The sequence below is a fragment of the Triticum urartu genome, chromosome 3A (genome assembly GCF_056163025.1).
Source record: "Triticum urartu cultivar PI428250 chromosome 3A, HENAU_Tu73, whole genome shotgun sequence".
NCBI lineage: Eukaryota > Viridiplantae > Streptophyta > Magnoliopsida > Poales > Poaceae > Triticum > Triticum urartu.
The window spans coordinates 78,131,156-78,156,902 of NC_141875.1; the positions used below are offsets into that span (position 1 = coordinate 78,131,156).

Here is a 25,747-nt window from a genome sequence, read left to right on the forward strand (position 1 = left end):
CCATTTGATTAATAATCAAGAAATAAATGAAGGAATGATCCCCACGTAAAATCAAATGCTCTAGAAATTAGATGAGACTTAGTTAATTCCCATCTAGATGAGAAGATACAAACTGTTAATTATAGTTGTTGCACATATCATGTATTCCATTCACCGGGATTCAAATGACGGGAATAGGCTGTTTACAAAACAAGAAGTCTTACAAAATATTTATGGGAGATTTCCTCTTGAAAAATATATTGTGCTATGGTACATTACGGACCTTTATAGTTGTCTGGTAATATGCTAGTACATAGTAGTAGTGCGCACACCAGATTACCATTTACTCCAAATATCACAAAGCAATAACACATGCCAGTAGTGCACCATTGTGGCTCTTCTCATTAGGCGAGCCCAAATTATAACCACACGCACATCTATATCTATATTTATATTAATATAAAAAGACCCAAAGAGGCAGATCCAAACCATCTCAAGCGTCAAATCATGTTATCTAACGATTCAAATATCTCCAATGGTGAGCACCAAACATGTTTACCCACCACTGCCATTGGTTATAAACACGTTTTGACTCAACACTATCCCATGAAATCTGTCATGTAATTAATATCCTACCATTCCCGCGAAAAAGTAATTGATATACTACTAAATACCAACGTGCAACAGATATATCTTACCTAATATAACGTGCAACTAATATCCTACCTAATAAAAACGTGCATTGCACGTACATTATTACTAGTAAACTTCAAATTACACAGGAAAAAAAAGGAAACAGATAAGAGATGCAAGGAAAATAATAGAAACATAAAATAATTCGTTTGATCAATCTCACAGCAGGAAACAAAATAATTTGCAAATCGAAAATTTAAATAGACGGGAACAGGTAAACTGAAGCTTCTGATCCCGAATAAGTGAACTGATAATGTAAGCCCCACGACTGCCCTGAGCCGTTCTCGCTGCAAAACCACACGATTCAAAAAATAACCGTCGTCGATGTTCTGCAGGTAGAGGCAAGTTGAGTGGATGATGAGGATATGGAGACGAGCAATGCAATCAAATAAAGACAGTAGGCAAGTTCCCGGCTCTGGTAACAACAATCAAGTCCCCAGAATGTGTAGATGGACCTTTGCATTGCCAAAGCTTGTGTTTTCTGCTGTGTCTTCTTCATCTGCACCAACAACAATCAATATGCAGAGGACCAGGGTATACCTCCATTTCCAAAAAAATATGCAGAGGACCAGGCTTCGAATCTGCTATGAGACTGGAGTACCATGTTGTTTCACTTATCTATAATCCATCATGTCTGTATATCCCTATCTTTCCCTAGACCACTCTTTCTCTGTAAGCCCACTGTAGCACCTTAAAAAAATCCATTATATTAAGTTATGAACCCGTTCAGCATGACTGGACACAAACTTAAATCTGAAAATGATGTGACGTCCATCGCAACAGGTCACCAACGGCTATCAATGATGTTGCCGGCGCAGTGAAACCGGTCATATACCATATTTCGATGGTGCTCCTTTAGAATGATAAACTCATTCGACCAAGGTATGGCCGAGGGAGATAAATAAATAAGCTCCAGTATAAGAGCACATCATAGTGTACTACTGAACTACTAGGAAACAGGCAGGGGAAAGCCCTGACCCTTTGATCTTCAGGTAGATAGATACGAGGATATGTAGAGCAGCAACGCAATGAAATAAGACAGGGATCAGGTTGCGGATCACCTGGTTACAATCAAAGAATTTCCCTGCAGCAGCTAGCTGTAGATGGAATGCACCAAATGCAATCACTATGTTTGCATAGGAGAGGAACAAGCAAGAAACAAACCTTTGCAATCAATCAATACGCAGAGGAACAACAAAGTCGCCATGCATCATGGATCCATCGCTGTTCACAGTTATTGAACACACGCACAGGGTCGATAACATTATAATACTTGATCAATTAGACTGCTGCGGAAGGAAGGAAGGAAGTAATCGATAGCATGAGGAGGAAGGAGTAGCTAGCTAGCTAGGGCTGAATCGATCCTTCCGATTCCATGGGCGGCAAGGGGAAATTGGATGGCGGAACTTGCTCGGACGACGGCCACGACGGCAGCGCGCCCAAGACCTCCCGGAGCACTTCCTCGGACGTCTTGCCGTCTTCTCCTGGGAAAGTTAAACTGGACAAGAAGGCATCAAGGGGATCGACGCCGCCCGCCGGCGGGGGATACACCACCGTGTCCTCACCCATGGCCTCCTCCAGCGGAAAAGTGGTGGGAGTAACCCACACCCACGTATTCCCCTCCTGCGCATCCATGGCTTCCCTTGCCTCTCCTCTAGTCCTCTTTCCTCTGCTCGCGTCGCGTGATTCTTCTTCTCTTCTCTTCTCTTTTGGAGTTCTGGTTCATGCATGGATCGGTCGAGACCTGGATATATAGGGAGGCTGTATATAACGAAGGACGGAAGGAGTCCGACGCCAACTCCATCAAACTTGTTCTAAAACCTTGCCAAACGGAAGTGGGAGGGATGCTTTTTTTTTTTTTGACGCTTAAGTGGGAGGGATGCCGCTGCAAAACACGTAGCGCTTCTTCTTCTTCTGGTCGACATAGGGTTGACCTCCGTTAGTTGGGCCAAGAGCCCAAAGCGGAAAGGAATGTGGGCCGGCGCGTGTTGGGAAGCAACAGGATTTCGTTGTAAAAATACTGGGCCAGGGCCCAGGATGCCAATTGTAGGACGAGTTGGAGTCGGCGTTGGGTTCCACCGCCTGGCTTTATATTCATGCTCGCCCTCGGTTCCCCGATCGATTCCACCGCCGGCCGGCCTGATATTCCACCGTCGGTTCCCACGCGGCGAAGAATCAAGCGACGCTACGCGAGCAGAGGAAGAGGAGAGGGAAGGGACGCCATGGAGAGGGATGTGGACGAGTGTGATCCGTCGATGACTGCTCCCGTTGACGACGGCGAGGAGGGTGGCGACATCATGCTGCTGCTGATGCAGACGCCGACGCCGGCGCCGGTGGAGGGCGGCGATCCCGTTCAAGCCTTGTTCGACACCCTCGTAGGAGAAGACGCCAAGCCATGGCCGACGTCCGAGGAAGTGTTCCGGGAGCTGTTCGGCGAGCCGTGGTGGCCAACCAAGGAATTGCTCCGGCAGAAGTTGCTGGATGTCTCTCCGCCCGGATCCATTCCGGAGTACTCTGTGTTGTTATCGGATTGATTCATCCATCCCTTCCGCCTAGCTGGTGGTTTCTCTAGTGTTCTCGCATGGACGGATGGATGGATCGATTCCTTCCCCGGTCTAGTTAATTACTACACCATGGATGGATGGAGTACTGCTGTACCTTTCTTTCTCTACTCGATCGTTGTGTGTGACCAGCGACTTTATTTGTAAGCATTGTTTAATTGATCCATGGTGTCTAATCCTTGTTTGGCAAAGGAAATGTAGTGTCATGTTTCAGTTTGTTCCTTGAATGTTGTTTACGTTTGGTGCAGATGAAGATGACACGACAGAAAACACCCAGAGCTAGCTTTTTATATATAGGTCCAGCACCAGTAGCATAAACATCAAACCATAAAGGAAAGTTTGCATAGCTCCATATTACACTTTTATTTATGCAGACCAAGCAAAGAGAGGCCGGGAGGAAAACGATGAAGATACGCAGAGTAGCATCGTTAAAAGGAAGCGGGATCACCCTGCTGTGATTCTTCCTGCTCCCAGATGCCATCCATGCACCACTCTGAATACCTCTTCCGCAATCTTCCGCAATCTTCCCAACCTGCCTCACTCCTGCTGCCATCATCTCACTTTTTGCGAGGTTTTTCTGCAAAATATTCCAATCATGTAACCACTTTAGAAACGGATACAAGGATCATCAACCTTGTTATTTTCAAAAATTATCCCATTACACAATTTCCAGAGGGTCCAGCAAATGGCAGCTATCCCTACCATCACTAGACCCCTTTCTTCCTTTCCACTTTTTTTTGCCCAGGCCCCCATCGAGGAATCTAGGGTTGCTGAAATGTGTGCCAGGTTGAATGCACACTTCAGAGCATTCCACAACAGACAGGCTACTGGACATGTAAGAAAAAGATGATCAATACTATTAGATGTGTATAGTTCATTGTGTACATCCCCATTGTATAAGGGGCTTTTCTGCATTTTACCACATCTGTATATGTACTGGCCATTGGCCTCAGTAAATCTCAGTTGCTGTTTATCCAACATGGTATCAGATGTTAGGTTCCCCTCTCTCCCGCACGCTGCAACTCCGTACTAGCTCCTCCCCCCGATCTTGCCCTCCGGCTGCCGCTGCTCTCTCTCGCCATGGATCCTGTCGCCCTTGGCCCGTCCCCTGCACGGCTCGCTCCAGACTTCCCCCGGCTTCCCCGTCCCGTCTACTGCCAGGACCTGCCCGGTCGCCGGTGTCTCCTGACCGGCCGGCCGGCCCTTCACCAAGCTCCGCCCGGTCCCATTCGCCGCGGATCCGGCTGTCTCCGCCGCGGATCGGGCCTCCCCCCCGTCCCGTCCGCTACACCCTGCGGGCTGGTCGCCGCCGCCTGGTCCCTTCGCTCCAGCTGGGGCCAGCTCCTCGGGGCCAGCCCGTCCCGCGCCCGTATCCTGCTCGGCCGGGAGCCCCTGCCTGGCTCCTGCCTCGCTCGCTCTGGCTGGGGCTCGGGCCTTGTTCCCCATCGCCCATGCGTGAGGGCTCGCGCCTCTGCCGCTTCCTCGATCCAGATCGACTCTTGAGCAGTTGACTCCAAAAAGAGAGAAAGAGAGAGAGCCAGTTTGCCATGTCCTCTTCGGGCTATGTTGCTGTTCCTCGCTGTTCGGTGATCTTCGATGGCACCAACTATGCTGAGTTTGTGGGCTTCATGCGCATTCATATGCGTGGACTCCTTCTGTGGGGTGTTCTCTCTGGCGAGGTCCCTTGTCCGCCATGCCCGGTTGCGCCAGTGGCCCCAATCCCACAAGTGCCGCCGGTCCTTGATGCTGATGCTTCTTAGGCTGACCGAGATGCTGCCAAGGCTCTGGATGATGCTGCGGTTGATGCTTATGATCAGCAGGTATCTGCTTATTCCGATGCTCTCTCTGTGTACCGGGATGATCTGTCTGCTTACACTCAGTGGTGCAATGATGATGCTCGAGCTGCTGCTGTTCTCACTGCGAGTGTTCTCCCTCAGTTTGCCTCCGAGTTCATGGGACTTGGCACAGTTGCAGCGATGTGGTCTTATCTTTGTCAGCGTTATCAGCCCTCTGGTGATGCTCTCTATCTCTCTGTGGTGCGTCAGGAGCACGCCCTCCAGCAAGGTGATTCCTCTGTTGATGAGTTCTATTCACAGTGCTCTGCCATCTGGCGTCAGCTTGACTCTCTTCGGACAGTTGTTTGTGGCACCTGTCGTTGTTGTCAGACTACTCGGTCTGATCTGGAGTTTCAGCGGGTCCATGAGTTCTTATCTCGTCTCCGCTCTGAGTTTGAGCCCAGACGTGCTCACTTGCTTACTTGTGGTTGTGTTCCAATCTCGGAGGTGCTTGCTGAGCTTCGTGCTGAGGAGACCCGCCTTCGCTCTGCTGGTTTGCTGGTGGTTCCGTCTGTGTTGGCTGCTCGGGCTCCTGTGTCGTCTGCTCGGCTCACCGCTCCTCCCCACACCTTCAGGGGGGTGAGTCGCCCTGCTTATACTGAGAGGGGCCGGTCGCGCCGTGACACCTTCTGTGGCTACTGCTCTCGGCCCGGTCACCCCGAGTCTGATTACTGTGAGAAGAGGCGAGACCAGCGGCACTCCTCTTCCAGTGGGACTCCTAGATCTTCCTCGACTCCGTCACTCACTGACCAGGACATTGTGAGGCTCAAACGCCTCCTGGCTTCCTCAGGCTCTTCGATATCTTCTGGTTCAGCTGCTGCTATGACTGCAGCCACTTCTCCACCACCGCAGGCATCCACACAGTCAGGTACATCTTCGTGGGTTTTGGATTCTGGAGCCTCCTTCCATATGTCTTCCGATTCTTCAGTGTTGTCTTCTCTCCGACCTCTTGATTCGCCTGTTAATGTTCTTACCGCCGATGGCACACCTCTTCCTGTTGCTAGTCGTGGCCTTCTTTCCACTCCCTCCTTTTCTATTCCTAGTATTTCACATGTTCCTCGTCTTACCATGAATCTGTTTTCCGCTGTCCAACTTACTGATTCTGGTTGTCGTGTCATCCTTGATACCGACTCTTGCTCCATTCAGGATCGATGCACCAAGGCTTTGGTTGGTGCTGGCCCCCGGCGCCGTGAGTCAGAGGGCCTTTGGGTGGTTGACTGGCTTCGTGTTCCTTCCGCTGCCACCACTCCTGCCAGCTCCCATGCTCTTGCTGCATCTTCGTCTGCGTCCTTCCAGCAGTGGCATCATCGCCTTGGTCACATCTGTGGCTCTCGCTTGTCTTCCTTAGTTCGTCAGGGCCTCTTGGGGTCTGTATCTGGAGATATTTCTTTACATTGTAATGGTTGCAGACTTGGCAAACAGACCCAGTTGCCTTATCCTACCAGTGAGTCGGTATCTCAGCGACCTTTTGACTTAGTTCATTCTGATGTTTGGGGTCCTGCCCCCTTTGATTCGAAAGGTGGTCATCGCTATTATATCTTGTTTATTGATGATTTCTCTCGCTACACCTGGCTCTACTTCATGAAATCTCATAGCGAGGTTCTTTCTATATACAAACATTTTGCTCCCATGGTTCACACCCAGTTTTCCACGCCCATTCGTACTTTTCGTGCTGACTCCGCTGGTGAGTTTATCTCTCAGCTGTTGCGTGGTTTTCTTGTGGAACTGGGTACTCTTACCCAATTCTCATGCCCTGGTGCTCATGCTCAGAACGGTGTTGCCGAACGTAAGCATCGTCATCTACTTCAAATGGCTCGTGCGCTGATGATTGTCGCTTCCCTTCCGCCTCACTTTTGGGCTGAAGCTGTTTCTGCATCCACTTATCTCATCAACATTCAGCCATCGAGTACTTTGCAGGGTGGTATTCCTATGGAGTGTCTCACTGGACGTTCCCCTGACTTCTCCGCTCTTCGGATGTTTGGATGTGTGTGTTATGTCCTTCTTGCCCCACGAGAACGCACCAAACTGTCTGCTCAGTCGGTTGAGTGTGTCTTTCTTGGCTACAGTGCTGAGCACAAGGGCTATCGAAGATAGGATCCTGTGGGTCGTCGCTTGCGCATCTCACGTGATGTGACTTTTGACGAGTCTCGTTCTTACTACCCACGTTCTTCTTCCTCGAGTTTCTCCGTGGACGACATTTCTTTCCTGCTCCTTCCTGACACACCCGGCTATGTGCCTCATGTGGCACCTCTTCCTCCGGCACCTCTCATTCCTCACCGACACTGTCTTCTTCATCCTCCTCCTCCACTTCTCCACCTTCATCTCCAGTCCGTCACCCTCTCTCACCATTTCCTCTCCACTATACTCGCTGATCTCGTACTGAGAATGTCTCCTATGACGAGCCTTCCACCTCTGGTGCACCTCCTCTCACGCATCCCCTGGTTCACAACCTTCGTGCTCGACCTCGCCCTCCGCCTGATCGCTACTCCCCTGATTGGTATTGTCTCTCTGCTATTGCTGAGCCCACTTCCTACCGAACTGCCATGAATCAGCTTGGATGGCAACTTGCGATGGCCGAAGAGCTTGCTGCTCTTGAGCGCACTGGCACATGGGATCTGGTTCCCCTTCCTTCCGGTGTCCGTCCCATCACCTGCAAGTGGGTCTACATGGTTAAGACTCGCTCCGATGGTTCTCTTGAGCGCTACAAAGCTCGTCTTGTGGCTCGTGGTTTTCAGCAGGAGCAGGGGCATGATTATGATGAGACATTCGCTCATGTGGCCCACATGACCACTGTCCGCACTCTTCTTGCTGTGGCTTCTGTTCGCCAGTGGTATATCTCTCAACTTGATGTTCAGAACGCTTTTCTCAATGGCGAGTTGCGTGAGGAGGTTTATATGCAGCCACCACCGGGGTACTACGCTCCTGATAGTATGGTCTGTAGACTTCGTCGCTCCCTCTATGGTCTTAAACAGGCCCCTCGTTCCTGGTTTGAGCGCTTCGCCTCTGTGGTGACTGCAGCTGGTTTCTTGCCCAGTGATCATGATCCTGTGTTGTTTGTTCACACGTCTCCTTGTGGTCGGACTCTTCTCCTCCTCTATGTTGATGACATGATCATCACTGGTGACGACCTTGACTATATTGCCTTTGTTAAGGCTCGCCTTCGCGATCAGTTCCTCATGACTGATCTTGGTCCACTTCGCTACTTTCTTGGGATTGAGATCTCCTCGACCTCTGATGGCTTCTACATCTCCCAAGAAAAATATATCCAGGATCTTCTTGCTCGTGCTGCTCTCGGTGATGAGCGTATAGTTGTGACTCCTATGGAGCTCAACGTTCAGCTTCGTGCCTCTGATGGTGACCCTCTTCCTAACCCCACTCGCTATCATCATCTTGTTGGCAGTCTTGTCTATCTTGCCGTTACGTGTCCTGACATCTCCTATCCTGTCCACATCCTGAGTCAGTTTGTTTCGGCCCCCACCTCTGTCCACTATAGTCATCTCCTCCGTGTTCTACGATATCTTCGTGGCACGATCTCTCAGCGCCTTTTCTTTCCCCGCTCCAGCTCTCTTGAGCTCCAGGCCTACTCTGATGCTACATGGGCCAGTGATCTCTTTGATCGACGCTCGCTGTCTGCTTACTGTGTCTTTCTTATTGCCTGGAAGACAAAGAAGCAGACTGCAGTTTCTCGCTCGAGCACAGAGGTTGAGTTACGAGCCATGGTTATGTTGATGGCTGAGGTGATCTGGTTACGGTGGTTACTTGAGGATTTTGGTGTGTCTGCTCCTACCTCCACTCCTCTACTGTCTGACAGCACCAGTGCTATCAGTATTGCGCGTGACCCGGTGAAGCATGAGCTCACCAAGCACATCGATGTGGATGCCCACTTCGTGCGTGTTGCTGTGCAGGATCAGACTCTTGCTCTTCACTATGTGCCCTCGGAGTTACAGTTGGCTGACTTCTTCATGAAGGCACAGACTCGAGCACAGCATGGGTTTTTCCTCTCCAAACTCAGTGTTGTTGATCCACCATGAGTTTGAGGGGGGTGTTAGATGTGTATAGTTCATTGTGTACATCCCCATTGTATAAGGGGCTTTTCTGCACTTTACCACATCTGTATATGTACTGGCCATTGGCCTCAGTAAATCTCAGTTGCTGTTTATCCAACAAATACTTTCTTCATGTACACAGCAGGGACATTTTTTTATCTCCATTTCACCCCCTACGCAATAGGTTGTCTTTTGTAAGGATGTTTTTCCTCGGGGCTAGCCACATAAAGACATTCACTCTAGGTGGCATCTTAATTTTTCACATAAAGTGATGCGGGTATTTGATCCCATTCTCAATTAGATGTCTATAAAACAATTTAACAGAGTAAATTCCATTTTTAGTAAGGGTCCATTTAATCTCATCTTTCCTGTCAGTCAAGGTAAGCGAAGCACACCCCTCTTTTATATGCTCCCACAATTCGCTAGAGTCACCAGTCAGAGTTCTTCTGAAATGAATGGTGTCAATCCCTTCCCCCAGAACTTCACTGATAGTCTTGTTTTTATCATATAAAATATTGTATATTCTAGGAAACTTGTTTTTAGCGCTGTGGATCCAATCCGCCAATCCTCCCAAAATTGAACATTTTTTCCATCACCCACTACGAATTTGCACAGAGACAAAAAATGCGCTCTGCGTTTTAAAAGTTTCCCCACAGAACTGGGAGTCTCCCTGTCTACTAGCCATAGTGCTAAGTGCCTTTTTTTCTAGTATTTACTAAGTATGATATCTTGCCATAAGCCTTTAGAGGTAAACAATTTCCACCACCATTTGCATAGCAAGGCTTTATTCATGAGGGTTAGATTTTGGATCCCCTAACCCCCCCCCCCCCATATCTTTTTTTCTGCATACGTCAGACCATTTCATAAGATGATATTTTTCCTTTCAATTTTTTCTTGCCATAGTAATCTCGCTCTGATGATAAGTAAGAGTGTCGAACCCAATGAGGAGCAGAAGGAAATGATAAGCGGTTTCCAGCAAGGTATTCTCTGCAAGTACTAAAATAAGTGGTAACAGATAGTTTTGTGATAAGATAATTTGTAACGAGCAACAAGTAACAAAAGTAAATAAGGTGTAGCAAGGTGGCCCAATCCTTTTTGTAGCAAAGGACAAGCCTGGACAAACTCTTATATGATGTAAAGCGCTCCCGAGGACACATGAGAATATCGTCAAGCTAGTTTTCATCACGTTCATATGATTCACGTTCGGTACTTTGATAATTTGGTATGTGGGTGGACCGGTGCTTGGGTGCTGCCCTTACTTGGACAAGCATCCCACTTATGATTAACCTCTATTGCAAGCATCCACAAATACAACAAAAATATTAAGGCAAACCTAACCATAGCATGAAACATATGGATCCAAATCAGCCCCTTACGAAGCAACGCATAAACTAGGGTTTAAGCTTCTGTCACTCTAGCAACCCATCATCTACTTATTACTTCCCAATGCCTTCCTCTAAGCCCAAATAATGGTGAAGTATCATGTAGTCAACGTTCACATAACACCACTAGAGGAGAGACAACATACATCTCATCATAATATCAAACGAATACCAAATTCACATGACTACTAATAGCAAGACTTCTCCCATATCCTCAGGAACAAAAGTAACTACTCACAAAGCATAAATATGTTCATAATCAGAGGGGTATTGATATGCATATAGGATCTGAACATATGATCTTCCACCAAATAAACCAACTAGCATCAACTACAAGAAGTAATTAAAACTACTAGCAACCTACTAGCACCAATCCCGGACTTGGAGACAAGAATTGGATACAAGAGATGAACTAGGGTTTTGAGATGATATGGTGCTGATGAAGATGTTGATGGAGATTGCCCTCTCCCGATGAGAGGAGCGTTGGTGATGACGATGGCGATGATTTCCCCCTCTAGGAGGGAAGTTTCCCCGGCAGAACAGCTCCGCCAGAGCCCTAGATTGGTTCCGCCAAGGTTCCGCCTCGTGGCGGCGAAGTTTCGTCCGAGAAGATGGCTTATGATTTTTTTTCCATCGAAAGACTCCATATAGCAGAAGATGGCCACCGGAGGGCCACCAGGGGGCCCACAAGGTAGGGGGCGCCCCCACCCTCGTGGGCAGGGTGTGGCCCCCCTGGTGAAGTTCTTGCTCTCAATATTTTTTATATATTTGGAAAACATCTTCCATGAAGTTTCAGGACTTTTGGAGTTGTGCAGAATAGGTCTCTAATATTTGCTCCTTTTCCAGCCCAGAATCCCTGCTGCCGGCATTGTCCCTCTTTATGTAAACCTTGTAAAATAAGAGAGAATAGGCATAAGTATTGTGACATAATGTGTAATAACAACCCATAATGCAATAAATATCGATATAAAAGCATGATGCAAAATGGATGTATCATTCAACCATTTGCTTTGGTTTGTGAACTTATTTGCTTGGAGACATTGTATTGTGTGGTGTCAGATATCATGTCTTCTCATTTATGTTTGTGGAGCCTCGCTTATTATTGTTGCCTTTATATATGTTGATCCACTTCATATTCTTGCAAATGCATACTTATTATGTTTTCATTTCATTTGCAACATATTGTTGGTCTATAAAATCTAGGGGGGGGGGTATTGATCCTAGTGTGAGTATTTTGCATTCCAAAAGCATATTCATAATAGTGCTCACATCTAGGGGGAGCTCGCCTATATTTTTTAGCCCACATGTGCAAATCGTTATATTATTGTCAACCACTAAAAAGGGGGAGATTGTAAGGGAATTTCTAGCCTTAAGTGTTTTGGTGTTGATGACAATGCAATTTGCGGATTAACAATGTGCCTAAGCTACACATGTATACTCTATATGGCACAAGACGATCGGTCTCCCCTTCAGACGAAAAAGAGCAAAGACAGCATTTCCAAGATGTTTATTTCTTTGGTCCTAGGAAATCCGTACTATTAAGACTGGGTCTGCAGTGGAAGGTACTAGGTGAATCAAACACGTGCACATTTATACATTGCACCCACTTATTGCCTTTTGTTTTGAGGAGACAGCTTCAAATTCAACAAAGTGTAGGAAACTTGCTCTAAGCGGTTCTACCGCTAGAGCAAGAGGTACCCATACGGTACTTCCAGACAACAACCACGTGAGGGGTGATTCCCTCGGATCACGCGGTGTTCAGGATCTTGGGTGACCGGTTGTACCGGTGACCCCTTATTGCCTACTCGGGACTTTGCCTCCTAATCTACATTGATAGAGCGGTTGTACCTTCCCTTGTACCGTCAAGTACTGCGAGAGGGTGATTTCCTTTCGGGTACCGGGTGCGGTACAGGGCGGTGGTCCGCCAGTTGTCCTGCTATTTAGTTCTATAGTGGTACTATCGGGGTCCGTTGGGGTTGTACTGCTCTAGAATTAGTGGCCACGGGAGGAATGTTTTGGGCGGTTGTACCGCTGCTGGTACCGCCTCGAGTCCCACAGAAAGGGTGATTCCTTTTGGGTCTCGGGTGCTACAGGGCGGCGGTCGCACGGTTGTCCCGGTTTATTAATTTAAACTGTTACAACCAAGCCACCCAGCGGTTGTACCGTTGTGGCTTCGTATGTGCAGAGTTGGGACCGGGCGGTTGTGCCTCAACCCCATGTGGTTGTACCGTCCCTACGCGAAACTGCACATAATGGTTGGATTTGTTGGACACTACAAATAGGGGAGGTTCTTCCACCTCCCACCCACCTCTTGCTTGCTCGATATCCTTCTCTAGCCAACCAAACTTGTTGATTTGATAGGGATTGAGGGAGGAGACCTAGATCTACACTTTTAACGAAGGAAATTTGAGTCCCCCATACTTTCACTTGTGGAACTTGTTACTCTTAGGTGCTTGGGCACCTTAGACGAAAAAGGCCACGTCGGAGCCACATTCCATTGTGGTGAAGCTTCTGTTGGGAGCTTTCAATTACGTTGTGGAGAGAACCCCAACCTTGTTTGTAAAGGTTTTGGTTGCCGCCTTCAAGGGCACCACTAATGAATACGCGGCACCTTGCATCGTGCGAGGGCATGAGGAGAATAAGGTGGTCCTAGGGACATTTGGGGACCATCGTACCTCCACACCTTTTCAACGGAGACGTACCTCCCCCAAAGGAGGGAACTTCGACAACATATCCTTGTCTTCATCGACTCCACTTGTAGTTATTTCGTCCATTTACTTTGTGCAAGCTTTTATTGCTTGCACGCGTTGCTCATCATATAGGTTGTCCACCCTGTTGCATTTCTAGATACTTTCTTGTTGAACCTAAAACTTGGTAAAACTCTAGCTTTTTTGCGAAATAAAAAATTACTACTCTAGCTTCGGTGTAGTGCGTCTGTCCTGTGAAGGCTCTCACATGATTTACTCAAGCAAGTGCGTTCATTTCTACCCATCTGTGTGCAAGGAATGGAAAGAATATATAAGTGCAACCATCAAAGCTTAAAGGAATATATAATCTGAAGGCAAGCTTGGATGGAATTTTACAGCACTAATCTGCTAGCTATCAACTGTAGGTAGAGTGGTGGCAGTAGGTTGTACTGTGTTCACCAAATTCAAAAAACAAAGAAAAACAGAAACTGTGTTTACATTTATGCGAGTAACAACCAATTATTGATTCAACCGCACAATTGGAACTAAGAAACTGACTAGGTAGAAAAGTAAAAAACTGTTAACATTTATGCAGGGAACAATCAGTTATTGATTCAACCACACAACTGAAACTAAGAAACTAACAAGGTACAAAACATGGTACAATATAGAATCAATGTACTGTACAATTTTTTTTTCCCAATCCAAGACCACCTGGGATACACCATTTTGCCTAATGTGATGACTACCTACCCAGCTTCAGTCCTCAGTTGGACTCGCAAGTGGATTCTGCCATCTATTAGATGCTCCCATCACTAACTAGCTGCGACCACGGGCACAAGAGCAGATCCACCAATCCAAATGTGTTGCCACTTGCAAAAGTCTGATTAAATGTGAACTTATGGACGAAATCTCCGGAAGGCCTTTGCCTCACAGCAAAGGAAAGATTTAGATTAACTGGTGGTTGGCTCGTATGATTAGTACCAACAAATAAACCAAGTGTTGTGGGCACATTGGAAGCTGGATCCATCCTACAAACGACCTTCAGAAAGAACCTATATCCAGCAAAGGTGAACAGCTCTGAATTGATGTAGCTTGTATTCCCTGGTGTACTCATTCGAGAGCAGTCATCCAAATTCAAGTCCATGTAGGCTACAGCTTCAGCATATGGATGAAGAACTGAAACATTCACTGGTTTGGTCAGATAGACCCTAGGCTCATAATTCCACTGGCGAACTCGGCGGCATGAATTGTTAATCTTGAACAGCAATGCATTGACAATCATGGTCATCACTTGCGCTTTGTCAGCCATTAGAGGGCAACCAGCAAACTGCATTAGCCCTTCAAGTGACATATGCATGAACCTGACAAGATGTAACAACACTTTGCGGAAGACAACCGTTCTGTGACTCAGATCAGGGTAGTTCTCTGAGACCCACTTGAGCAAAAAGCTGTAAACATAATATTCCGAAGGGACAACCAGGTCGCTACTCATAAAAACACATCTGATCACTCAGAGGGGCATTTGGAGAAGCTCATGCTCATGCCTGAAATAATAGGTAATAGAAATCATCTATATGCATGTGCAGAAGACTACTTATATGAGCTGTATAACTTATATGCAAATCAAAAGCAAGGAAAACTGATGATTCTGATACATGAAAAATTCCAACATTCTACATATTGATTTAGCTCAAAGAAACATTATTGGCGAAGTGTCCCGTGCCCAAGTATTGTTTGTACTTCGATCTGCAATCCCCAATTCAAAACCCCCTCAAATTTCAAATAGGCCAACAAACCAATTCGATGAACAAAGGGAGTCATTTCAGAGGTCACTTACCGGACAACATCCTTGAATTTGAGAGCTACAAAGTCACCAGATGCAGACTTGAGAGGTCCCAAGGCTTCCAATACTACTGAACTTGTGGCCGGAAAGTCCAAGTACTCCCTCCGGTCCTTTTTAGTTCGCATATAAGATTTGACTAAAGTCAAGCCTCGTAAAGTTTGGTCAACTTTGTAGAAAAAAATGCCAACATTCACAATCTGAAATCAATACCACTAGATGTGTCATGACTTAAAGTTTCATATTATATAACTTTAGCATAGCAGATGTTGATATTATTTTATAAAAATATGGTCAAACTTTGTGAAGTTTGACTTCAGAGAATTCTAATATGCAGAGTAAAAAGGACCGGAGGGAGTACATCAAAGCAGTCTCAAGTGTCATCTCTGATTTGAATAATAATTCTCCACACTCAATAATAGCTCGAGAAACTTCATACTTGTCTGCTGTAAGTAGAGTGGTAAGCAAATCCTTGGGGTCCAATTTGCTAAATTCTCCATTATAAATAAAATTTATTATTTCCAGCACCGGTTCAACCTCTGAAAGATATATATCAAAAAACGATATTAAAACCAAGTCTAGCCTTAAATCTCATTGCGTAAGAAGTATATGAATTTCATAACCTTCTTCCGACACTTGAAGTGAAATGATGTTCTGATTAGACTCCATCATGCCGTTTGTAAAAAGCTATAAGAAGCAAAACACTAAATAAGCTGGGAAACACGCACTAATCAAAACAACTATCATAATCATAATTAGTTAAAAGTACCTTATGGAAAAATTGGCTTTCAGAAGCTAAGAGCATTGAGGAAATCCTAATATGTTTAACACAAAGGACTGGTGTTTTCTGCACATTATCTGCGATAAACAGTAAAATAAACAAAAACAGTTCAGAAATAAGACTCAAAGGGAGCATGACAGGGCATATGTTACAATGGTGTACTGACAAAAATTTATCATCATTATCAATCATGTGCAAAGTTCAAAACAAAACAAACAGGAGAGGAAATCATATAATAGGATAAAAATCACTTGTAAACACTCACCCAAGCCTTGGACAGCATGTTCTGTCTTTCCTCCCCCTTGAAACCTCGCATAGTACGCTAAAGATCCTTCCTTTTCAATCTCTCTGGAAGGGCAAAAAATCATAATAAGAAATCACTGAAACTAAGGGTGCTGCATCAGCAATATATTTCTAAGGATTCATGCAGTATAAACTTCAGAAACATATTTTCCCTGTTCATTCTCTTTTGGCAAGGACTCTTCAGAAACATATTTTTTCCTGTTCATTCTCTTTTGGCAAAGACTATTAATCGTTTCAAATCATGAACAATAGATTATCATTGTTGATTTTAATTATGCTAATTAAAACAGAAGCACAGCTAAATAGATACAAAAATAATACAGCGCCTGGCATAAGAACAGAACAAAAGGGGAGTTTTCCTTATGCAACTAAGCCTATAAAACTGTCAAAAAGTACAACAGCTATCCAACAAACCCATATCCACGCACCTTTCTTTCCTGGAGAAATCAGTTGACTTATCATCCTGCGCAGATGCACAACATGTTAGTAGTCAACATGATCCGATTATGACAGGAGTGCACATAATAACAATTTACCGGAGCATAAGAAGCAAAAACAATCTAGACAAGGCAGAAGCATAAGAAATGCTCCTCCTTCTAAATAATAATCTTTGGTACATGAAGCAGAAACATTCTAGATGTAAATAACAACCTATCTGAATTATGGATAATCTGCTAAGGCCAAGTACCTGAAGCAGAAACAGCCTATCTGAATTATGGATAATGAAGTAAAAAATTAGAAGCAGAAACATTCTAGAATTCAGGAGTAAAATTGTAGCATAATTTAATTTGGTACATGAAGACATGATCCATAGTCGAAGGAAGAGTAAAAACAAATTATACTATTGGTACATGAAGCAGAAGCATTCTAGCATATTAAGACATGATCGGATTATGGTAGGAGTAATAAATACGGCCCTATGTTGGTCATCTGAATTTTGAAGATTCTTAACTCAAACTCAAATATGTTTGCATAGAGGTATGTTTGAATAGAAAATACTGTATTATTAGAAATGAAATGTAACCTGCCTATGACCGTGATTGACAGCAATACACTATAGTCTGAACATAAGCAAGAAACACACATTAGAATCAGACTTACATTCATATCCTTTTCCTTGATAATCTGTGGTTTCGCTGGGTTTGTATTGCCAACCACAATGACCCCTGCACACCCTTGGTTTTTCTGATAATGGCAAAAAAATAGAAGCAGATTGTCACATAAATAATACTGTAAGTAATTTATGTGCTGACTGAGTGAAGGATGTAGGTTAATGCAAGTTTTCAGTAAGAGAATTTTCTTACTGTATTGTCAGCAGACTCATCGCTTTCCTCCAAAGTAGACTCATCCCTTCTTTCATATGCCTGTTGCCTCTGTTTTGGTTTACAAATAGAAAAACAGGGACAAAACAAGCAAATGAGACTGTGTAGTAAAACTTTTTATACTGATATCGTAACTGAGAAGAATATGATGAAGGCAAACCTTCTTTACAGTGTCTGGTGAAGTAACATCATCTGTGTTAAGATCCTCTGCATTTAGAGGACATGAAACCTATTAGAAGAGATTATGGGAGTAAAGGGCTAGTTCATAGGTACAAGAAAGATACTGGAAGGAAGGTAAAAACTGTTGATAGCAGATCCTGCTTAGGAGAGATGACGAGGGTAAAGGGCAGATTTGAATATTCTGCTTAGAAGAGGCTCAAATTTTCAACAGTCTTAACAGGATACTGGAAGCAAGATAAAAGCTAATCAGAAGCTGCTTCGCTATTCATAGCTCCAAGATACTGGAGCAATCTACCTGTCCTAAATTTTGTGCTACGAGGCAATCTTAGAACAGCATCAAATTTAACCAAAATCTCCTAAATCTTGTGCTACGAGGCAATCTTAGAAAACAACATCAAATTTCACGTAAATTACCAACCTGTCAAAAATCTAGTGCAACTAGGCAATCTTAGAAGGACATCAAATTTCACTTAAATTTGCAACCTGCCTTAAATCTTGGGCAGCGAGGCAATCTTAGAAAACAACATCAAATTTCACGAAAATCCCCAACCTGTCATAAATATTGTGCAACTAGGCAATCTCAGAACGACATCAAATTTCAGTTAAATTTCCAACTTGGCCTAAATCTTGTGCAACTAGGCAATCTCAGAACAAGATCAAATTTCAGTTAAATTTCCAACCAGCCCTAAATCTTGTGCAACGAGGCAATATTAGAACGACACCAACTATCACCTAAATTCGCAATCCGGTCTTAAATCTTGTGCAACAGACAATCTTAGAACAAGATCATATTTCACCTAGATTACCGATTATTTTTTATATCCTGCTGGAATTGCACAGAAATATGCACGGCCCGGACCAAGATCGAACAGGAAGAATCAAGAAACGTGGACCTCATCACAACTAGTTGAACGCAGCTGAACGGAAAATGAAATCAAGAAACGTGGGCCTCATCGCAGGAAAAGCACCGGAGGGGGGGGGGGGGGGGGGGACGACGGCACGGCATACCGCGGGGGCGCTTCCTCGAGACTGCCAGAGTCGTATCGGCGGCAGCAGCAACCACCTCCAGGCGGAGGGTCTTGTCGGAGAAGAGAGGGGAATCGAAGACGAACCCGAAACTGGGGCGCGGGCGCGACACGGGCGCCATGACCGCGGGCGCCGAGGTGCTTGCTGTCGTGGTTCTAGGTCTGACAGTAATGTAGGGGTAGGTATGGAGAGACAAGATCTTAGCTATGGAGTAGTTGTAAGCACACGAGGTTTACGAGTTCAGGCCCTTCTCGGAGTAAGTAATAGCCCTACGTCTCGGAGCCCGGAGGCGGTCGACTGGATTATATGTGTATGAATTACAGGGGTGCGAACCCTTTACACTGAGGAGGGGGTGGCTTATATAGAGTTCGCCAGACCCCTCCGACCCTCAGTTATGCAGGGTTTCAAATACATTAAGGTCGGGCGTTACTGGTAACGCCCTAATAAAATGCTATGATGACCATAAAAGCTACTTAATGACCGACCGTTAGCATGCGGAGTGACTTTAGGTCTCTTGGCCGTCGAGTGGTTGGATCTTGGTCGAGTGATTGCTTCTTGGTCGAGTGTCTTCGAGTCTGTCGAGTGGAACACCTCCAAGTCGATTGAAAGGTGATTTCTTCTAGAGATGTCCTTGGGTAGGTCAGTTAGGACAGGTCCATGACCCTACCCTAGGTACATAGCTTCATCATTAGCCCCCGAATGGATCGAGGTTTGAGTGGGGAAGGAGTTGAGAACTTCTCCGACTCATTTTTCATGCCATGAGCATATCTTGTTTCGGATCAATGAACCTGAGTGATGACAGCAACTTCCTTTTCAGTCGCCTTGATCCATTCTTAGTTTTTTGTCGAGTGAGTTTCTTTACTTGAAAAGTTTCGAGCGACGGTGTGGAGGAGATCTTCCGTCTGACAAGTTGTTCTGCTGCCCGCAGATTTCGTGGGATTCTAATTTTGGGAAGCGCGCGGGACGGGGGAGGCCGCAGTAATCGGATGGGATAGGGCGGAGCCGCCTCGATCTCTGCGCCACCTTTTCCGCCACGTATCGTGCGCGCGATTGTTACGGGATTTGATAGGATCGTCCGGGCCTACCAGTCAGCCACTCGGAAGCGACCTCATATAAGGCGTCGGACCGGGGTTTCTTGAACAGTGCGTTCTCATTTCTTCTTCTCTTCAGGCTTCTTCGTCGCGCTCGCTCTCGCCCCAGCGCCGCCGCTCCGTACGCGTCTCGCCGGCGACGATGGGGAAGGAGAAGACGGCGGCTCTGGAGCGGGCGAAGAAGGCGACGACAAAGGCGAAGGGGAAGGCGACCGGTCGGGGAGGATCTTCCTCATGAGCCGGCCTGCCGAAGGGCTGGATCCAGGGCGACTGGATCCGCTCGGCGATCCGCCAAGAAGACCTCGACGACCTAGCCGACGGAGGACTGATCCCCCATGGATCGGCGCGGCTTCCGGGGAAGGAATCCGAGCCGCAACCACGGGAGGGTGAGCGCGTTCTCCTTGCCACCCACGTCGACCGTGGATTTTCCTTGCCTCCTCACCCTTTCTTTCGGAGATTTCTGAATTTCTTTGGGGCACAACTCCACCACTTCACTCCCAACACAATCGTGTATCTCGCTGCTTTCGTGTCTTTGTGCGAGAATTTCTTGGGTTGTCGGCCTCACTGGGGTCTTTTCAAACACATTTTCACCTGTCGTTCTCAGACGGTGAAAAAGGCCAATCCAAGTGACGAGAGAACACAAGTGATTCAGATGTGTGGGGGTCTTGGTGTTCAGATGAGAGGGAAAAGTTCCTTTCTGGCCATGATTCTTCCCGACTCAGTCCGCGGATGGCAGTCGACCTGGTTTTACTGCAAAGACCAGCCGACGCCAGGGCAGTCGACTGGCCTCCCTCCTTTTACCATGGACCGAGTGAGGAGACCCTCCTCTTTGAAGGTGCTCTCGGAGGAGAAGGCGCAAGTTAGGGTGCTGGTCGAACGAGTGGTCCAGCTTATCCGTGACGGGGTCACTGGTATGGATCTCTTGGAGGTTTTCGTTCGGCGGTGCATCCAGCCTCTTCAAGCTCGAGACCATCTGATGTGGATGTATTCGGGTCTTGACGACACCACTCGGATTCACCCGGAGGAGGTCGATGACGACACACTGGAGGGGTGGCTGTTGGGCATCACCGGAAATAAGGACAACCCCAGGGGAGCCAGGAGAGTTCCTTCATTCGACCAGTCCCACGAACCAGAAAGGGTCCGATTCTAAGCTTTTGCTTATAATCTGAATTCACTCGCGCAGCTGTCTATACTGCGTCGTCTGACTTTATTCTTCCTGCTTTCTTTCAGGCCCTTATCGAAATGTACTTAGCGCCCAACCGAGAGCAAGAGCAAGATCTGGAAGGAGAGGCGAGCGGCGGCGACAGTGGCGAATGGCATTCTGACGGAGAAGAGGACGAAGAAAGCGACGACTCAAGTGACGAAGAAGAAGTCGAGTCGCCTCCTCGCATGGAGAGGCGATCCAAGCTTGACCAAGTACGACCGAGCGCCCGTGAAAAGGCGATTGCTCAGACTGGTCAGTCTTTAAAGCGTCCTCGGACATCTTCACCAACCCCAACTGAAAAAGTGTCAAAGCATCTCAAAGTTGCAGAGCAGAAGCCTCGGAAGGTGTCGGGGATATACCCCGTGGTGTAAACCGGCCGGAAGTTAACCCGGCCGGATTTGGCGGTTTATCTGAAGACCCCGCTGACACTTGGCGAGTTACTAGCGACCCGCCCTGACATGGCGGTTTACAAGCAACCCACCTGGTCATTATGACTCACTGGTGATCCGGCGTGCGGGATCGACGGATAACAAGGCCCAAAGCCCAGAAGGCCGGTTCACGTTTAACGGTGGGCCAGTTTAAGAGGAAAGGCATGAGGAACATTATCTTACAAGGAGCTAAGACTTGGACTTGTATCCGATTTGTATTAGAGATAGACTAGTCCTAATCCTAATAGGACTCCACATGTAAATCGCCCCTTCAACATATATAAGGAAGGGCAGGGCTCCTCAAAGGGGGACAAGATTCACAAGTTCCACAAGTTGGACAAGTTAGGTTTAGACAATAGCTCTCGAGATAGAGCACTCTTGTAATCGTGATCATCATCATCAATATCAATTAAGCAGGATGTAGGCTTTTACCTCCACCGTGAGGGGCCGAACCTGGATAAAACATCGCGTCTCTTGTCCCGCTCAACCCCTCTCAAGCTACCACATAGATGCGTTGGCCTCACGACTAAGTCCTGACACTAAGGACATCTGCCGTGACAATTTCACGACAGTTGGCGCCCACCGTAGGGCCTGCGCACAGTGATGATGAGTTCTTGGAGGGAGCTCTCCTAGGGCTCGAGGGGCTCGCGATCATCCAGATGATAAAGAGCCGGTGTTGAAATCCTAATATCAATAAAAGATTCCACATGTTCATTACAGAGTTTTCGGCCGCTGGTATGAAAGGACCTGCGTCGTTGATGAACAATTGAAACAATGTATATGAGATTGGATCAAGAGGAGAGTTGGAGTTGTATCTGTGCATGCTGCCACGCGTGACCAGGCGATCCATCGAAACAGATTAAAATTCTGCTGCAGAGTAGTCAGATCTTCAAGTCGCCGAGACGGTTTCCACTATAGCCTATTTTTCGGATTGGACATACTACAAGTCCCGAGGCATCAGCCCATATCCGAGTCAAACTGGTGCAGCTCGCTGTACGGCGAAGGCTAGCACTTGAAAATCATCTTCGGTATATGCTATTTTGGTCACACCACGGGTCAGGCCTGAGACAGATACGGCCTCCAATGATCACTCAATGCAACAAACTCCAATGGTTAGTCGATGCAAGATCAGATCAATCTCCGGTTTCCAAAAACTACAAGGCAAAAGTTGTGGAGTGTTTACCGCCGGCAAGCCAGGGACTCGATCTCTATTTCCATCCCCGAGTTGCTGTTGCGGCTTCGCTCCATCTCTGCGGAGTCATCACTTCTCCAACTCCGTCTCGCCACTGCGGGCCTACCGGCACGGTTTCAAGCAGTCTCCGATATCGGTCTGCATCGCCGTACTCCCGCTCACCTTATCTTTGAGTCGCCACTACTATTCCACGCGCGCATGTGCGCACAGCCATCCGGCTCGTATCTGCTGTTAACCACTCTGAACCGCCCCAGCTACTGTTTGCACCCCTGCCCGCTCGCGCTGCATCCGCTGGCTCGCCGGCCACGAGTTCTCTGCCATGGCCGAGTTGCTGGAACGGCCTTGTCAACTCGCCGCCTATACTAAACCGCTGCGCCTCGGAACCGCCCCGTTTCCGCCGGGGTTGTCGCGTGGATGCATCGCTGGTCTCTGTCCCTCACGGGTCAAGGGTTTCAGTCCAAAGTTTCTTCAGGAGCTAAGCACCCGTGTTCCTGCTATTTAATTACCTAGAGAAAGTCACATGGAATATATACTTCGGTCAAATCCCTCATACAGTACAAGCGTCGGATGAGTTCCTGGCACGATGGATCTACTCGGCGGACGATCAAAAAAAAATTATGCAGCGCGGCGCGGGCTGCAGGCGTTTTGGGCGCTCCACTCACGAGGCCGGTATTTGTAAGCTGTTGTTAAAGAGCAGTGCGTGCATACGCTGGCACTTCAATCGGGTCTTCCATGAGAGATTAAGACAAGAGGAGAAGGTCATATGGAGATATCAGACATTTGATATGTTTTGATCCCAGTATTCACGTTCATCCGACAAATAAATATCAGGTGTTATCTTGTCTATCTATTTTTAGTATATATTGTTTTTATCAAAAAAACAATCACTCTGGTCTATGATATTTTTTTGACGCAGGACAATTGTTCATTACAAATGAGGCATTATATTACGGGCACAGAGCACGCGCTAGCAAAGTTCTGCACTGGCGTTTCGTCCGTGTCATACCACCTGGTGAATGAACGTGAGCAAGTCGCCGGCCCTGTGGCCCGGTTTACAACAGCTTGCCGGGACCATGCCCACGGTTAACTCCCCCGTCCGCACTAGTTTACAATGCCCGCAGGCGACTCCCCGTCCGTGCCGGTTCACAATACCCGCAGGCGACTCCCCGTCCGCGCCGGTTCACAATACCTGCAGGCGGCTCTCCCGTCCGCGCCGACTTACTACGCTGCGGCCGACTCATTTGGCTGTGCCGTCTCTGAAGCTGCGGCCGTCTTTGTCGTCCGTCTCTCGTGGCCTGGTCTACATCAACATACTGGGCCGCACCTGTCTGCATGAGCTGTTTATTGAGCGCACAAGTCGCCGCCACTACAGTTTTGATTAACTTCAAATCGCCAGTTGGAAGGAACCATTGGCTGAGTTGCTGACACGGCTCATATGGGATCATTTACAACCCGCCGCAGTCACCTCAACCTTCTATGGATTCACATCGTGCTATCAACGCCAATGATATACAAGTTATGCCGGTTTATATCACGGTCAAATATGGAGAGTCTCAAGCCAACTCCTCGAGTCACCTTTGAGACTCGGGGGCTACGATGACATGACTCAATGAATCTTGCCAGTTTCAGCAAATTTAAGAACCCCAGGACGATGGAGGAAAGGATAACCCGGTCCCGGAGGCTACTGCTATATTGATGAAAGTTTAAAGGCCGTCAGAAAATTTCCGGTTTAGAAAGTATATGACAGTTATAAAATCCCGGTTCAATGAAGAAGATCCGGGTCATCAGAAAGGATTCCGATTTAAAATCCGGCTCAAGGGAAGTCAGTCTGACTGCAGCTCTCAAATATCTGCTTTACAGTCCGGTTCAAGGGAAAGATGTCTCCCACAAAGCTTTGAAGCTCTCAATATCCGGTTCAAGATCCCGGGTCAGAAGAATTTATCTCCTGCAAAAAGTTAAAAATTGCCAAAGAGGACCCACGATGTGCGGTTCAAACATGGGTATTCTGCCTTACTGGCCATGACATATTATTGATCACATGGTAACCTCAGCTAAAGTGGGGTATTTGTTCTTGTACATCATGTGTGGTTACACGGAGTTGTTCTCAAGCGGCCTCCGGTTTACCTCTTGAGTTAGCTTTTCAAAAGCATCATGTTATATCACTTGGGGGTTTGGTCGTGTCCGAACCAATACAATACCTCTTGATAGGCGAGAGCCACCAGATCACTTGGGGACTTGGTCACGTCTGAACCAGTCATGCCTCTTGATCGGCCTAAGGCCACATAATCACTTGGGGGATTGGTCGAACCCGAACCATTTCCATGCCACTTGATCGGCATAAATGCCACGGTTTCATTTGGGGACCTGGCTGACTAGAACCATAGTTACACCTATCGGGAGCTTGGTCGTGTTCGGCCATGGTAACGCCATCTGATCAGCTCAAATAAGCCTCTTTTTGCAAATGGTTTTATCATTGCCTTTGCTTCACACTTTTCTTTGAAAGATTTTTCTTTCTTTTTATTGCGTTTTTAAACCGACAAAGTTTTCAACCAATCAATTGACGGAACACAGTTCACGTCAATCCGGAGACTATTTGCCCGGTTTGATCCTTGTTGTTAACATCCTCTTATGGAGTAACACGGTGTTTATCACAACCCGGCACAGTTTTATCATAAACCGGCACAATATGGAAGGAGTTATCAGTACTCAAGATTTGGGTTATCACCCTTACTACAAAAAGTTGGTAAAACCAACGATGTGATTCAATGTCACAGGTATGATATATCTCATATTTGATTATTCTAAATGCAGCCTTGGTTATAAACCTAGGTTATATGTTGGGCATTATGACCCGTCCGTCGGTAAACCGCCAGGACACTTTAAACTTGTTGTATGCAGAAACAGGTTGAATAAAGCATGATCACCGGTGTTTATTAAACCGGTAGTATGATCCGGTGTTTATTAAACCGGCCTGGCTTTGGACAATAAGTCGCCAGTATATATTTGGATTGCGCCATTGGAATCATGCGCTTATAAATCATTGGGTTATATTATTCAAATAGCCAAACTTGGCTGAAATTTCATTATAATATTGAATGAATAAGGTTTTCATACCGGATTATATTATCTTGAATAGCCAACATGGCTGGATTTTTATTATTAAGGTTTTCAAAGTTGCTATAGCGCAATGTCTA

The 25,747-nt window shown here is 46.6% G+C and overlaps 2 protein-coding genes and 1 pseudogene across 2 annotated transcripts; 1 reads left to right on the forward strand and 2 right to left on the reverse strand.

Annotated features, from left to right (window-relative positions):
- Nucleotides 1-4,780: 4,780 nt before the first annotated feature.
- On the forward strand, nucleotides 4,781-6,021 carry LOC147978660 (uncharacterized; annotated as a pseudogene).
- Nucleotides 6,022-13,780: 7,759 nt separating this feature from the next.
- Nucleotides 13,781-25,207, reverse strand: LOC125526454 (BTB/POZ domain-containing protein At4g01160-like). Its single transcript, XM_048691156.2, has 10 exons — nucleotides 17,593-25,207; nucleotides 17,415-17,483; nucleotides 17,212-17,295; nucleotides 16,539-16,573; nucleotides 16,073-16,155; nucleotides 15,796-15,884; nucleotides 15,650-15,713; nucleotides 15,388-15,565; nucleotides 15,024-15,226; nucleotides 13,781-14,730 (listed from the first exon to the last, which is right to left on the reverse strand). The coding sequence occupies exons 3-9, from the start codon at nucleotides 17,215-17,217 to the stop codon at nucleotides 15,220-15,222; spliced, it is 462 nt and encodes a 153-aa protein (XP_048547113.1). The 5' UTR covers nucleotides 17,218-17,295; nucleotides 17,415-17,483; nucleotides 17,593-25,207; the 3' UTR covers nucleotides 13,781-14,730; nucleotides 15,024-15,219.
- On the reverse strand, nucleotides 13,983-14,519 carry LOC125526453 (BTB/POZ domain-containing protein At4g01160-like). The gene has a single exon (XM_087514841.1). It carries the CDS (start codon nucleotides 14,517-14,519, stop codon nucleotides 13,983-13,985), a length of 537 nt encoding a protein of 178 aa, XP_087370967.1.
- Nucleotides 25,208-25,747: the final 540 nt, after the last annotated feature.

Bases quoted from the DNA above. Each gene is read 5' to 3' on its own strand.
- LOC125526454 (XM_048691156.2), bottom strand. The intron at 15,885-16,072 runs GTGAGTGTTTAC...TGTTTATCGCAG, and splicing joins ACATGCTGTCCAAGGCTTGG to ATAATGTGCAGAAAACACCA. The intron at 15,714-15,795 runs GTACTTTTAACT...TGCTTCTTATAG, and splicing joins AAAGCCAATTTTTCCATAAG to CTTTTTACAAACGGCATGAT.
- LOC125526453 (XM_087514841.1), bottom strand. From the start codon at position 14,519: ATGCAGTTTGCTGGTTGCCCTCTAATGGCTGACAAAGCGCAAGTGATG.